Source organism: Cryptotermes secundus, unplaced genomic scaffold (genome assembly GCF_002891405.2).
Source record: "Cryptotermes secundus unplaced genomic scaffold, Csec_1.0 scaffold1264, whole genome shotgun sequence".
NCBI lineage: Eukaryota > Metazoa > Arthropoda > Insecta > Blattodea > Kalotermitidae > Cryptotermes > Cryptotermes secundus.
Window position 1 is genome coordinate 345,477 of NW_019738985.1, and position 15,489 is coordinate 360,965.

Genomic DNA, 15,489 nt, shown 5'->3' on the forward strand with positions numbered 1-15,489 from the left:
TCCCCACTCATACCTGAGACACCACCACAACTCTGCGTCACAGGTTTCTCAGCGTAATTTCATAAAATCTTAATAACTTCTTCCAATTTTGCTTCTGTGAGTTCAGTGGTTGTGGAACCTCCGAGACAACTGCACCACCAAAACTGCTTCACAACTTGCCCATTATATAAGGTATATACCAGAACAAATTTTTGTCTTGTAGCTATATTTGCTGTTTAATAACAACGAATGACAACATACCTTATTTTAAATTTATTTAGTTACAAATTCTAGTGGACAGAAAGCATGGGTCAAAGATCACTTTGCACACCTTCTGATGCACCTATAAGCCTGCAGCATTGGTCACGCATCAGGCTGTACAATTAAAAAATCAAATTGACCAGACCCAAAATGATGTCATGATTATGTGACTATATAGTGCAAGTTCAAACATATTACACAATTTAATACAATCAATCATCCTTGAAAACATGTGTCTGTTTCTACTGTTCTCCTTATTATGACACTCAATGGGCTGTCGGTATATGAAAGGTGGGTGTAAACAATTTTGCAACACTGTAAATCTTCTGATACTTCACTTTCACATAGGAATTTAGTTACAGTCAACCCTCCTCAGTTAATAGTCAGTTGGTATGCTGCTCATACACCCACCTAATTATTCATATGGAGGATCCAGAATATAGTAAAAATTAAATGTAAATTTATCTCAACTATGATAATACTTCCAATTTTAGCTGGAGCACTGCCAAAACTGGCCTGATAGGAGAGCTACCACTGATTGTAGCAACATTTAAATACAGATCTCTTGAATAAAGGGTTATCTCTCTCTCTCTTTTTTTTTTGTTTCATACCATAATAAGAGAACTCCAGCTTGTAACAATACTCTAAAGTGTCTTCATGTTCCCCATATCAAAAAATTAAAGTGAAATGTTCAGTGCAGAAGAAACAAGAATTTCAATCATCAGAAAGAGGGTGCAATGTACATTGCTTCAAAACTTCATTTGGTTACCACTCCCTAAACAAATTCACTTCCTTAGACATAATCTTGCCCCCTAACTTACTATATGCTCCCAGTTATAACAGCAGCTAATATCTTAGAACTATTGCCACAAAACCTCCATGGAACATAGTCCAATGCCTTCCCTTACAAGAAACTAAAAATGAATTTTTAAAAATAGTACAACAGAAATATCTGTATATACACTCGACATGCTTGTAGGAGTTTGCCTGTGCCCATTTGACACATAGATGCTTGTGAGTGTCTTTATTTCACTCTTTGTGATAGTATTACATGTCAATACCTATAAGAAGAGGTAGCACAAATTATATTTCCTCTCTTATATTGTGTAGAAATGTAATGCCTTTTACCCACATAAATTTCCTAGATTATTCCAGCTGAAATTATGCAAAAAGATCAAAGTGAAAATTCTCCAGTATTCAGTCCAATAAATGAATTGTGTTCATCCAGCTTCATCCAGTGTCAAATTTCCTTGAGCCCCCCCCCCTTCCACCACCAGCACCACCACCACAACACTTCAGGCCCCCTTAATATGTTGGGCATGAAATCGGAAAGCGTGATTAAGAATCACTACGCTTGTTGATTCTCAACCATATTCCCGTTGTAACTGCTGTGATGACTGCTTTAGGATCTAATTTTAGAGGCACTTCTGTTTTCTCACAAACACTGAATTTAAATTTGGAAAGGAGGAAAGTAAGCCCCACCTTGGTCTGTAGTAATCCAAATCGCAAGCCTGAAATCACAGACAATAGCATTAACATTAACATGGCAACACTATCCTAATATTGATTGAATAAGATGAATTTTAGTAAATTCTATCAGAATTAAGTGTAAATTGGTCATACACTGGTTTTCTACAAAGTAATTTCTACAAGAAATTAAACTCATGAAACAGAACTCCATCAGAATGAATTACTGTAAATAATCAAACGAAATATTTCTTCCTCATTCTCTCTGCTATATATTCACAAATACAAGTCTTCTTCATATATAGAGCATTTGAAGGGAATAATATTTGAATCAGTCAAAGGACCCAAACATGCATGAGAAAGTAACGTTAAAATGGTTCTTAAAGATATGGAACGTGAGACTGTTCACAAAACTTGATATGTGGTAACATACAATTCATAACAAAAAGTACATTTTTATCACCTATGCAAACTCTTGGTCCATCCCCAAAGGGCAGATATGCATGATGTGGTCTCTTCGCTTTTCTCTCATCACTAAAATTCTCAGGATTAAAGACCTCCGGTTCAGGAAAGTATTTTGGATCATGATGTAGAGCATATATAGGTACCAAGACCTTCATTCCCACATCAAGATGCACTGATGACCCAGGGATTACATATGGTTTTGTTACCACACGAAGAAGTACAGGAATTGGAGGATATTTTCTGAGAGTTTCTGAAATGAGCATATGTCAGATTATTGATGAAGCCAGTGTTCTAACAGTTAAACATGTGATGAAATTTATTATGATAATAGTCTAATATTTCTTGGCATGGAATAGATTTCACAAATTCGAACCACAAGTTTACAATATCAACACAGAGTTCAGGAATATATGTTTACTGTATCTTCCAAACTGAAGCCGCCATAGCTCAAGTGGCTAGTCGCTGGCTTCCCACCGTGGCGGCCCGGGTTCGATCCCGGGTCTGGTCAAGTGGGATTTGTGGTGGACAGAGTGGCGTTGGGGCAGGTTTTCTCCGAGTACTTCGGTTTCCCCTGCCAATCTTCATTCCACCAAATTCTCCATCATCATAATCAACCAGGGCAGGTACAACAGGCTCATCAGTGGACACTGTGCCGAGTGGACCCAGTTGGACTCCACCCCCCACTAAGAGAATCCTCCAAAACCATGTATGCATAATATTTTAAACAAAGTTATTACAAATCCTAGCTTATATACTACCTGTCCTAATGCATTTCAACGGACTATTTTTAGTGACAAATTAAAAATATTTCTGTGTGTGATTCAACTGTTCTTTGTGATGGAAACAAAAAGGAAATTCTTCCTAATACACAAGACTACTCACCATCGACCACTTTGTCAAGGTAAGACATGCTGTGTATTGCATCATATGTTATCTTCCCTTCATACTTTTCCAGAGTAGAATCAATTTCTTCTCTCAGCCGCTCTTGTACTTCAGGATTGAGTGCCAGTTCATGTAGGCAGAAACTTAGTGTTGTGGAAGATGTCTCAAATCCAGCCAAAAAGAAGATAAATGCTTGTGATGCTAGCAAAGTTTCTGTGAAATCTGCCAATATAGATATAATGACACAATGTAAACTGATGACTTTTAATCTTGCAAGAAAGAAAGTATATTCTAAAGGGCCGCTCCATAGCTCAAGCAGTTAGTCACTGGCATCCCACCGCGGCGGCCCGGGTTCGATCCCGGGTCTGGTCAAGTGAGATTTGTGGAGGACAAAGTGGCGCTGGGGCAGGTATTCTCCGAGTACTTCGGTTTCCCCTGCCAATCTTCATTCCACCAATTGTTCCACAATCACCCTCACCTATCATCTGGGGTTGGTACAATAGGCCAGAAGTGACCGCAGTACAAGGGACTTAGTCCCACCCCAATAGCAAAAAAAAAAAGTATATTCTAAAGTGTTCTCTTGATAGCGCAGAACACTCAGGATTACTGGGTTTTTAGACTTTGCCCATCGTTCTGTATTCTAGAAGACACAGAAGAACGCAACGTTTCGGAAACCGGATCTGTTTCTATCCTCAGGTGAGGGATGGGAGACACCTACTCTGTTGGGTCCGTCAGAAAGAGCGATTGAGATTAGCTCTTTATATCATGTGACATGAAGCATGAGATCCGGAATAATCCATTGCTGGACAACGGCTTGCTAACATGTGTTTCCGTGACAACAAGCCGGAAATACAGTTTGCTAGACAACTGCTCGGAAAACTCCGCCTAAAAGCCGGAATAATGGAACCAGGCACGGAATTATCCATTCAGTAGGCAACGGTTCAAGCACGTTTCCGAGACAAAGCATTCGTGAAGAGCCGTAGTGGAACCCTTGGAAGCGGTGATCGCCATTCGGTCCGCATGGAAGTTACTTCAGTTCAGGAGATTTCAGAGATGGGGTACAGCAGGGACACACTATTCCTGGGGGATATAAATACGTGGACCTGGTCCTCCAGGTCTGGGAAGTCTCGAATCTCAGACAGCAAGACATGGTCATAGTCCCTCGGGACTCGGACCTGTGAATGACTGCGCTGGCAAGTACCAGCAGTAACTGTAAACGACACACCAATCCTCTCGTCAGAGAGGATGTTACATAAGTACTATAACCGCAAGGGTTCAGTTGGAAAATAAAAATTTTGGTCCTGGGACTCAAGGGGCAAGTCGCCAAGACGAACTGATTGGTGGTGAACCGCCAGTCGTGAAGTAACTCTGACTTGCGAGAGATTCTTCAAACGGCATTCGTCAGACAGGAGTCGTAATGCATCCAGAAGGATTTAGATGTGTGAGCTGTTATAAAGGACTGTAATTGTAAAGAAGCGCAAATAAATCCGGTCGTCTAATCCAGAGCCCATTATTATTCGTCATGACAACACCCAATATGTGACAATATGAATAATGCTGTAACACAGAAATCGCTTGTCAGAGACGCATACATAGAAACAATAACGAAAATCATTAAATAATGTAATTATATAAAAATATTTGTATTTTTAAGCATGTAACGAAGAGAAACAGACATCGAAAAAGCGGTGAATCTGTTTGTGAAAATGTAATGTTGAATGTATACCCGTTGCTACGTAATGGTCCTTACACACGCAACAGAGGAACACATCACGTCCGCGGTGACGTCACACAACAAAAGAAAAGATGTTGCAAGCGATGTTCTCTGTGGGATTCTCATTGGGATTCAATCCCGCGACCTTCCGGGTTGTAGCATAGTGCCTTAACCAACTAAGCTACCGCGTGCCCCTTGTCTTCATAGAAAACAAAAATGTCTGAAGCTTTTGTCTGTTTGGGGGATAGTAAAACTTTCACTTGAAAAACACTTAATTTTAAGCTGTCACATTAAATTCCCAAATCGATGACAATAAATATACTCACCAACATTGGTTTCTGTCTCTTTATGAGATGTCCTGTCCAACTTGTCTTCTGACTTCACAGGTTCATCATCGTGTACCCTCCCCTTATTCTTCAGTTCAATGAGCAGCTGCATGAAATCATTACGGGATACGTTGTTTTTCTCACGATACTCCATCACTTCCTTTACTGTTCTGATGACATGTTTATTAACTTCATCTGGGACAATTTTCATAGGAAATATTTTCATCGCAGAAGGATAAGCTGATTGCAACATTCTTAACTCAGCTGCGATGACAGATGTTTCAAACACTCGCCTGCCTATTCTACGAAATTCTGAATCTGATTCGTTAATTGCGTTGAACTGAAGGCCGAAAGCACAAAGACCAATTACATTGGTTGAATACTTTGCCACGGCCTCTTTCATTTCCAGAATTTCACCATTTTGTGCAGGTTTCTCAAGGTAGTCTTTTAATTGCTCAGCACACTCAATCATCAGGTGGAACATCATCTTTATCTTTCCTGATGTGAAGGTGGGTGTGAGCTTGGAACGGAGGGTTCTCCATTTCTTGCCTGTTAAATTCAACAGATGGGAACCTAAGGGTTCAAGTTCCTCGTTAACTGGTACCCCACGGTCCTGAAAGCAAGGACAATGTAGTTCATTGTTTCTTTATGGTACAGAGGTTTTACCCATGATAATTAAGAACTGCCACTTTTTGTAATCCATGGACATAATGCCCACAAATTATTATTGCGTGTACCCTTTTATATTTAACTAAACATATGTGTGCAAAAATGGTACTACTGGCCGGAAATGTAGCCGGAAGTTTACTCTCTCAAGTAGTAAATAATTTAAAATTTTTTAAATTCGTTTAGCGGGGGGCTGAGTCCAATTGGATCCACTCGGCACGGCGGCCACAGATTGGCCTATTGTAGCCTGTCCCGGGTGATTATGATGATGATGGAGACTTTGGTGGAATGAAGATTGACAGAGGAAACCGCAGTACTCGGAGAAAACCCGCCCCAGCGCCACTTTGTCCACCACAAAGCCCACTTGACCAGACCCGGGATAGAACCCGGGCAGCCGCGGTGGGAAGCCAGCGAATAACCGCTTGAGATGTGGCGCGGCGTAGAATACAGCTACATATAAATATTACCAGGTTATGCAGTTCTTTTTATTCACTATCTGACTTCTGTATTGAAGATATGAATCAACTCTCCACATATCGTATTGGAATAAAACAAATGGTAAAATATTGTAATAATACGGATCAATATCAGGAAAAACAGTTCAGTGACTAAGATCACATTTCTATAAATTCGCCTGATGAAGACCCTGTGAGGGTCGAAATATGTAGCGACGCCTTTACCAAATGAATGCATGATGGTACATCATTATCGATTTGTTCGTTTATATAACTGTTGTGTAGATGGCCCCAAAGAACGCTATTATATGACATACAACAGGATTAATCCCATGAAAATCGTAAAACAGATTTTAAAATATAGAATTAAGAGGTAGAAGAAGAGATAGAAAATAAGCTGTGAAGAAATAATCTTCTACTCCTGTATCATACGGCACGGACAGCATTATGAGATAAAGCAGCCAAAAGCCATGGTTCGATGAAGATTACTCGAAATTATTTGATAAAAGGATGCATGTTAAATTACAATGCCTGCAGAACCCAAAGTAAATGAGTGGAGACAATCAGATCAAGGTACAGGATAGACTAATAGATATTTCTGGAAATTATATTGAGAATTTTTGGAAGACACAATTAATGAGCTGGAAACAAACAGTAAGAACAAAGAATTGTAGGATTGTTTTGAACTGAAGAAGGGTGAGCAGTAGAGTAAGAAGGACTTCAGAGTTCTACAACATTGTGAATAGTTGGAGGAATTACTTCTGTCGAAAACTGATCGCACATGAGGTTAATAATGGTAGGCAGACTAAAACATATAGCGTTGAGCAATTAGTACCTAACCCCAGACATATTCAGCTGAATTTACTACTATAAATTTCAAAAGTTACAAGTCACCAGTTGATCAAATACTGTCAGAACTGATACAAGCAGGGGAAAACCAATATGATATGCAATCCAAACAAACTTGGTAATTCAATTTGGAACAGAGAACAAGTGCTGTGACAGTGGAAGAAATATAATATTCCTCTTATACGTGGATTACTTCAAAAGTCAGATGAATGAATAAATAAAGAATAAAAAAAAACAGTCATTCCGTAATGTGCAATTTTTCTTGCCTACTATACCTACGCCCCTTCACATCTACCTGATCTGACTAAGCCATTCGGCGGGGTATATCATGCCCTTTTACAAGTATATTTTGAACTTTCTACATTGTAAAGTGTTTGCCCCCCCCAAAAAAAATTAGTTGCCATGACTTTTAAAGCAACACACGTAAACAGAACGGTGGTTAAAACTGCATGTAATAGCGATTATCGATAAATATCTACAAATATCACAGATTCTAACAATATATCAAATTTATCCAACATTTTTCTCTGAACTTGGGTGGAATTAATGGTAGTCAACAACAGTGTACTCTTATATAATAAATTACTAATAATAAATTCTGCATTCTTCAGTGCTGGAGAAAATGTGGCAGCACAAATTGACAGTACATCAACTAATTACAAACTTCCGGGAAGTTCGTGGTTCAGCTAGGAGAAAAGCTTTATGCAATAGTCTTAATGAATATGGTGTACTTGGCATGGACCGCAGAGAAAACACCGCTTCAAAGAATTCCTCTATTGTTGAATGACGTGTTAAGCGGACTGTTGCCTAGCGATAGCCTGGGTATTGCTGACATAGAAACGTGTTTACTGGTCCTTATCTAGCAATGGATGTATATTATAGGTCCTGCTATTCTAGCTTTGAGCCGTTATATTACAATATTTACCTAATATCTATACCACGTGCTGCAAAAAGTAGAATAAAAAATATAAAGAATAAGAGGCTTAAACTTGGCGGTGGTCAAGCTTACGACCGTTCAAATGACTAAGCTGCCGTTGTAGGATGAGATATGTAAGATAGGCATGATCTCCTCGGCAAAGCCTGTATTAGCAGAGGATCTGTGTGTAGTGCAAAAGGAAAAAATGTCAATAACATGTTATATTGCGAAATATACATTTACCGAGAAGCCAAGCATATTCATAAGAGACAAATTCATCTTTTGGTCAGAGAGGATGGTATATAAGGGCTACGACTGCAAGAGTTCAGTTGAAGAAAAATTTCTCGTCGTGGTCCTCAAGGGGCCTGGCACCAAAGAGGAACTGATTGGGAGGTAAACCGCTAGTCGTAAAGTAACTTTGACTTTGAGAATATATGAGCTCGAAAAGTGAATTTCGTGACATACATATAGTACTTTCATTATAGTAAAGATTTAAGTAAAAGTCCATATGCTTTACGCATATATTGCATAATTTATAATAACACTTGCAACTTCTATTTAAATCTTTTCCCTCGGAGTTCAATACTTGGTAAAGGACAGTCAGAAGTGCCTCTGTGACCTAAAGTAATGCAGGACTAAAAATGAATTGATAAAAACTTCAAAATACTATCACTCTCGTAGTCCTTCTGCACATCCACATATGAAATCTCATTAGAATCTCCCCAAAACTCCGAAGAAATATGTGAAGCTTCTTTCAACCACATAGTAAAGTATCTTTAAATGAATAAAAGGTGTCCTTGTGCTTAACTACTTAAGTTATGTCATGAAGGCATAAGGGAGAGTGGATGTATAGATCCACATTTTCATGACATCAGCACTAGCTGGAGGTGAGTGGTCAGCTTCACGCCCCGGCCGCTTTACGCCCAGGAAACAGCCCCCGGTACCCAATGGATAGGAGGTTGGGTGGACACCAGAGCCGGTCTGGACGACATGGAGAAGAGAAAATTCTTGGCACTACCGGGACTCGAACTCCGACCCTTCGTTCGTCCAGCCAGTAGATCGTCGTTATAGCGACTTAGCTATCCCGGNCAAGTCTACTAAATATGCACCTAGAAGTATACTCGTATGTCACAACCTGATTACAGTTGCATTAAATTATATTACTGTACCTGGAAATAGGAGAAATCCTTCACCGTCACACGTTTGATCAGTTCTGGGTCTCTGATAATAAGCATCGGCTTCGTTAGTTCGTATGTTCCGACAAAGGGTTCTTCTGGAAACTCGTCATAAAGTACTTTAAGCATTTCTCCAGTTGCCTTGCGCAAAAGAATCATATCTTTTATGTTACCGAATGGTATTACTGGTGAAATGAATCTAACGCCCTTCTTTTTCCAGAAGCTGTATTCTGATTTAAAGTAGTACCACACAGAAGTGAAGAGAATAATAGCCATGGTAAGCCATTCCACAGGACTGGTTTCAAAGAGTAGACCCATGACTGAAACCACAGAACAAATCACATGTTTGCTTTCAAGAATTAAACTAAAATTACAAGAATAGTGTATCACTGGATGGCGCCAAAGTAATTGAGATTTGACTGATGTATTACTTCAATGCCTGTGAACTTTTACTTTATAATCGCTGAATACAACGAAAGGTAATACAGAAATATAAGGTTTATTTTGGACTCTCTCTATTGTCTGGCATATACAAGATAAAAAACAACGTTCGGAGACTCAATCTGTCTCCGTCCTCAGGTGGATGGGACAAGATAGACCTACTCAGTTGGGCCCGTTACAAAGAGCTAGTCTCAATCACTAGCTCTTTCTAACGGGCCAAACTGAGTAGGTCTATCTTGCCCCATCCACCTGAGGACGGAGACAGATTCAGTCTCCGAAACTTTGTGCTTTTTGTCTTATATATATATCAGACGATGGATAGAGTCCAAAATAAACTTTATAATTCTGTACAGCATACACCATCCTTTAAAGTCCAACGAAAGGTAATGTCCAACAAATGAAAGTTCCAACAATCTGTTTAATATTTATGATACAAAAAAAAATAATTATAATTCAGTGAATTAATTATAAGTTTTTTAGACGCACATGTAGAGTTAAGAACAAAAATTTGAAGTTGTGCCCTCAAATTCACCGAAACACATCACATCACAAAAGCACTTTCAGCAGATGTACACACAACGTAGCAAATAAAAGTTACATCCTATACTCAATATGCAAAAAGAAAGTCTCATTAAAGTCTTAATTGGAAAGTCACATTTATATAATATTAGAAGTTACATAAGAATACCAACTCATGGTGTAAAAATATTTTGTTCCCATTGTTACATAGTCATGATTGTCATCTTGCATTCCACACAAACATATCGCTAATATGTACATTACTTATTTGCACCCCCGCAAGCAAAGGAATGGAAACACATTTAAAAAATAGTTCCGAGGTGCACATCATCAGGTTTCCTTAAATACGCATGCAAGTTTAACATTTCTTGCTGTTTGACTTAGAACGTTAACAAACAAACAAACAAACCAAGGCATATTCTCATTTATTTATGATTAGATTACATTAGATTAGCAATGGTTCTTCTAACAATTTAAATGCCAGTTGTGTTCATTTTAACTGTATATACGATTACTTTTCTCACTTCTTAATGACAAATTTTGATCTGTGTTAATAAAAGTATTATTATTATTAACTTCTTGTCTGGGGATTATACATTGCTTTATAATGTTCTCTTAACTTATGACTGGTCTTGTGTATACCATCTCTGTCAATTCTGTTGCCGCCTGCATCAATATTGTGTTCAAGATGCCATGGAACAGGCAATTCCCAGTGGCATCGTAAACTCGAAGCCGAAATTTCTATACTGGTATTCTGGTTCCGTGCCAGTCAGGGTAGCTGAGCGGTCTAAGGCATGAACTGTCTTCGCTCGCTCGGAAGCCGGGATCGTGGGTTCGAATCCTACTCAGGGCATGGATGTTTGTGTGGGTTTTTCTGTGTTTGTGTACAGGTAGAGGCCTTGCGACGAGCTGATCACCCGCCCAAGGAGTCCTACCGAATGTGTAAGATCTAGAAAAACCGAAGTGAACGGAGAAGTTCATGGAGGTAGGCCTAGGCCCACTGGGGCTGTAGTGCCAAGAAAAAAAAACTGGTTCCGTAAGGTATTCTATCAGGAAAAAGAACTAGTTTTACAGACGCTTAAAAAAATCAGACAGCCTTTACTATCTTATTGGCTTCTATCGTAAGCCAGTTAAAGCTACTCTTAAGTCTGACAGACTTAAATGGTTGAAGTGTATTGACGAAAATTTAAAGTCGCAACCCAAGAAATTCTGGAAATATATGGCCTTCTTTAGGAAAAGAATTTCTACTTCTATGCAGCTTGAGTTTGATGGCACGTATTCAATCGAACCTTGTGATATTGCTGAAAAATTTTCAAAGCATTTTAAGTCAGTACATAACAATCCTTGATCTGTTGTCATCCCTATCCTTTCGTCATCTTCTGAATCCTTATTTTTAGCTCCTGCTTCTCATTCGAATATTTTTAAGGCTATTAAGAGCCCGAGAAAGGATAATATTCACAACATACATACATGTACATACATGAACAAACATTGCAGAGAGTTAATGTTTCACTGTAGTACATTGCAATCTACAGGATATTTAACGGCTCGGTAGATGCTGGTGTCGTCAGAAAGAAGTAATAGAGTGGGCAATTTCATCACAAAAGTCATTAATACACATACACTGAAAACCACGGGTCCAGAAGAGATCCCTGAGGAACATCGTAGAGAAAAAAAGATTGAGGAGAATATTCCTGGCTCCGAATACGTCAACGTCTCTGCAAACGACATTAGCAGCTGCTGCACATCTAGCAGAGGGACAATTTTTAGAAGATGAGCAAACATTGAACAATGAAAAGTCTCTGATATACCGAGCATGAACTCGGAGACCAACAATTTCGAAAACAGAAAGGCAGAATTGGAAACGAAAGCAAGATTGAGTAAGAAGGAGCACATTGAGGCGGTGCCTCCCAATATGCAGAGTGTGCAATTTTAACTCCTCCAGAGCAAGAGAATAAAAGAAATTGACTTCAGTAAAGGAAAGATTAAAATTGGGAACGACTATAAAACATCTAAACCTGATTCAGGAGGACATTAAGAGGAGACTGAACTCGGGTAATGCTTGCTATCATTGAGTCCAGCGCCATTTGTCTTATCGCCTGCTGTCAAAAAACATAAACACTAGAATATACAAAACTATAATTTTGCCTCTGGTTCTGTATGGGTGTGAAATTAGTCTCTGACATTAAGGGAGGAACATAGACTGAGGGTGTTCGAGATCAGGGTTTTGAGGAGAATATTTGGACAGAAGAGAGGTGAAGTGACGGGAGGTTGGAGAGAACTCCATAATGAGGAGCTTCATGACGTGTACTCTTCTCCTAGTATAATTAGAATGATCAAGTCAATGAGGATGAAGTGGACAGGGCATGTAGCACGAATGGTGGAGAAAAGGAATGCATATAGAATATTGGTGGGAAAGTCAGAAGGAAAGATACAACTGCAAATACCAAGACGTATGTGGGTGGACAATATTAAAATGGATTATAGAGAGATTAGATGGCATGGATTGGACTGGCTCAGGATAGGGACCAGTGGAGGGCTCTTTTGGACACGGCAATGAACCTTCGGATTCCATAAAATACTGCAAAGTTCTTGGGTAGCTGCACAATTGGTGGCTTCTCGAGAAGGGCTCAGCTCCATGAATGAGCGAATAATCATAATAATATGATTCCTGTTTACTTGCGTGTTAATTCAACAGCCCAAGGGCCAATTATGAAGTGAGCACGAATGAAATAATAATAATAATAATAATAATAATAATAATAATAATAACCTCACGTATTCACATTTGCAACTAATAAAATCCTGACTTGATAACCAGTCCATTATACTACATGTTTCAGACGTCTTCAGTTTCTGTGGTTCACAATTTCTAAACTCGCGAACTTGGCCAGAAAAATGTTAAACTCAAAAACATTCACCATATCATTAGCTGTGGATGGCTGCAGATAAAAGCTGTAATGTCACAAGTATTGTGTTATCTCACGGGAAAATGTAGGTTCTAATGACCTTGAAAATGGGAAAAGGATTGTTTCATATCTTAATATGAATGTCTTTTCCAGAAGAGACGTAGATACCGGATTTGGGGTGTTCACAGCAGTGACTAACAAGATTATGTTGTTCTGCGATAACACCGTGTGGTTTGGTAGATACCTATATAATATAGTATACTGCCTCATATTCCAGAAGATTTTAATCCTCAGAAATCTATTCCCCCATAAAGAAGAAGAAGAAAAAAGAACTTCACCTTTGGAAACTTCGACAAGCCCATACAGGGTCCTTGAATCAGGTTCAAATATCATTTTCTTCTACTGAAATGTCGATGTAAAAATTAGTTATTGGGGGAAAATGTTTCCTGGGGCTGGAGAACTGCAATTGTAAGTTCTGATCTGTGTGCATAACATTTTAGAGAGCATGTCATACAGAAATATCCCACACAACACTGTATGTACCTGTAGTTATTACTTACTGAAGAATAGACCAGCGAGACGGATGCACTGCCCAGTGAAAGAACTCTCTGTACACTCTTTTCAGGTCGCAATTAACGCCATGCCAAAGCAAGTTTCACAACTCTTATCGAATACACACACTGAACTTGTTATCACTCCTTCACCTGTAAGGGTGCCGCATGTCATTAGCAAACGGCGTTGCGATTCTAAACAAATTCGTGAGAAACAGGAGCGAGTGCTAAATACAGAAAAGTTCCCATTGCTTGTTTAAATGTTATGGTGCTCTCCATAATCCCCGTCGATGCATATTCGGATGTGATATGATAGTGAATATACTAGACTAGGGCGACTGAATCCGTTTCAAGAAGACACACGGTGTTCAGAACAGGCACATAAACTTCTGAACAAGATCTATACTCAATGTTTGTACAGTCATCCTTTTCGTAGATTTCTGCTCACATGAATGGGCCAACACTAACACCAAGACCTCACGATGAGCAATAATACAGCCTTTAATTGTATGACTCATGTTATGGTCTGTGACAACTCATTGTTAAACAGTACACAGATTCAGTGTTAATGATAAGTGGCGAATATTACCACAACAATAGAAGTTTAGATTCATACGCTGTTACGTTAAGTAATGCCTTGTCATAGGCCGTGCCATAGCTCAGGCGGTTAATCGCGGCCCGGGTTGAAGCCCAGGTCAGGTCATGTGGGATTTGTGGTGGACAAAGTGGCACTGGGGCATGTTTTCTCCGAGTACTTCAGTTTTCCTTGCCAATTCTCATCCACCAACTGCTCCACATTCATCAACTATTATCCGGGACTTGTACAATAGGCCAATTAGTGGCAAACGTACCAATTGTACTCAGTCTCACCCCATTTAAAGAAACTAAAAAGAAAGCCTTACTATTCCAGTCCAGGTCCGTAGGAATAGTGGGCACGCGTCGGTACCTATCATACAGATCCTGGAGGTACAATAATATCAGACGACTGTCGGATGTACAACAATTTGTTTCTCTCTAATAATATCAACGTTTAACGGTCAGCTATTCCTTTCAATTTACACATACATCTATACCAGCACGTACCCAATTAATTGAATACCTGCCTTAACGAAATTATCATCAAGATAAATTTATACAGAGATCAGACTGACCTCACGCAGTTCTACAACTGCCAAGACTTTAGCCATGTCTGGGCCACCTGCAAGCAACTGCCTCGGAGTTTGTGTTACGGTGGTGGCCACCTGTATATGGAATTTCCTGAAAAGACAACTGCAGAATGTATGCCGAGCTGCTGCAATTGCATCATAGTAGAAGCAGAGAAACATTATCCAGCGTCATACCGAGGCTGCAGCTATGAGAAGAGAGAACTGCGAAGGAGAACAGCACAGCGAGCTCCAGTAGGAGGAGAGGAACCTCACCCAGCGTAATACCGAGGCTGCAGCTATGAGAAGAGAGAACTGCAAAGGAGAACACAGCGAGCTCCAGTAGGAGGAGAGGAACCTCACCCAGCGTAATACCGAGGCTGCAGCTATGAGAAGAGAGAACTGCAAAGGAGAACACAGCGAGCTCCAGTAGGAGGAGAGGAACCTCACCCAGCGTAATACCGAGGCTGCAGCTATGAGAAGAGAGAACTGCAAAGGAGAACACAGCGAGCTCCAGTAGGAGGAGAGGAACCTCACCCAGCGTAATACCGAAGCTGCAGCTATGACAAGAGAGAACTGCAAAGGAGAAGAGCACAACGAGCTCCCAAGAGATCCTCTGGGAGGAAGTTCTTCTCTAAGTACACCTCATCAGAAGAGTCCTGCGTAGCTTCACTGCGTCGAGAAAACACCAGTAACCTCAGGCACCGCAGACATACGGAAATAGCGTGCAGAAACCCGTGCAGCAGCATCTACCACAGCAGGAAATGCAGAG

At 39.8% G+C, this 15,489-nt stretch overlaps 1 protein-coding gene across 2 annotated transcripts; it reads right to left on the reverse strand.

The window, feature by feature from the left end:
- Window positions 1–339: 339 nt before the first annotated feature.
- LOC111871552 (probable cytochrome P450 6a14) lies at window positions 340–13,692 on the reverse strand. 2 transcript variants are annotated; one of them, XM_023864741.2, is made up of 6 exons: window positions 13,585–13,692; window positions 9,150–9,475; window positions 5,095–5,707; window positions 3,055–3,276; window positions 2,171–2,422; window positions 340–1,751 (listed from the first exon to the last, which is right to left on the reverse strand). In XM_023864741.2, exons 2-6 carry the CDS (start codon window positions 9,471–9,473, stop codon window positions 1,579–1,581), a joined length of 1,584 nt encoding a protein of 527 aa, XP_023720509.1. In that variant the 5' UTR covers window positions 9,474–9,475; window positions 13,585–13,692; the 3' UTR covers window positions 340–1,578. The 2 variants fall into 2 exon arrangements, with proteins under 2 accessions (XP_023720509.1, XP_023720510.1); XM_023864742.2 differs by having other exon boundaries at window positions 13,568–13,666.
- Between the last annotated feature and the right edge of the window lie 1,797 nt (window positions 13,693–15,489).

What these genes read in the sequence shown, in the direction of transcription:
- LOC111871552 (XM_023864741.2), bottom strand. Translation starts at nt 9,473, where the DNA reads ATGGGTCTACTCTTTGAAACCAGTCCTGTGGAATGGCTTACCATGGCT. An exon ending in AGGATTTCTCCTATTTCCAG is followed by an intron (nt 5,708 to 9,149) that starts GTACAGTAATAT and finishes CCTTGCTTTCAG; the next exon opens with GACCGTGGGGTACCAGTTAA. An exon ending in CCTTGACAAAGTGGTCGATG is followed by an intron (nt 2,423 to 3,054) that starts GTGAGTAGTCTT and finishes TGCTCATTTCAG; the next exon opens with AAACTCTCAGAAAATATCCT.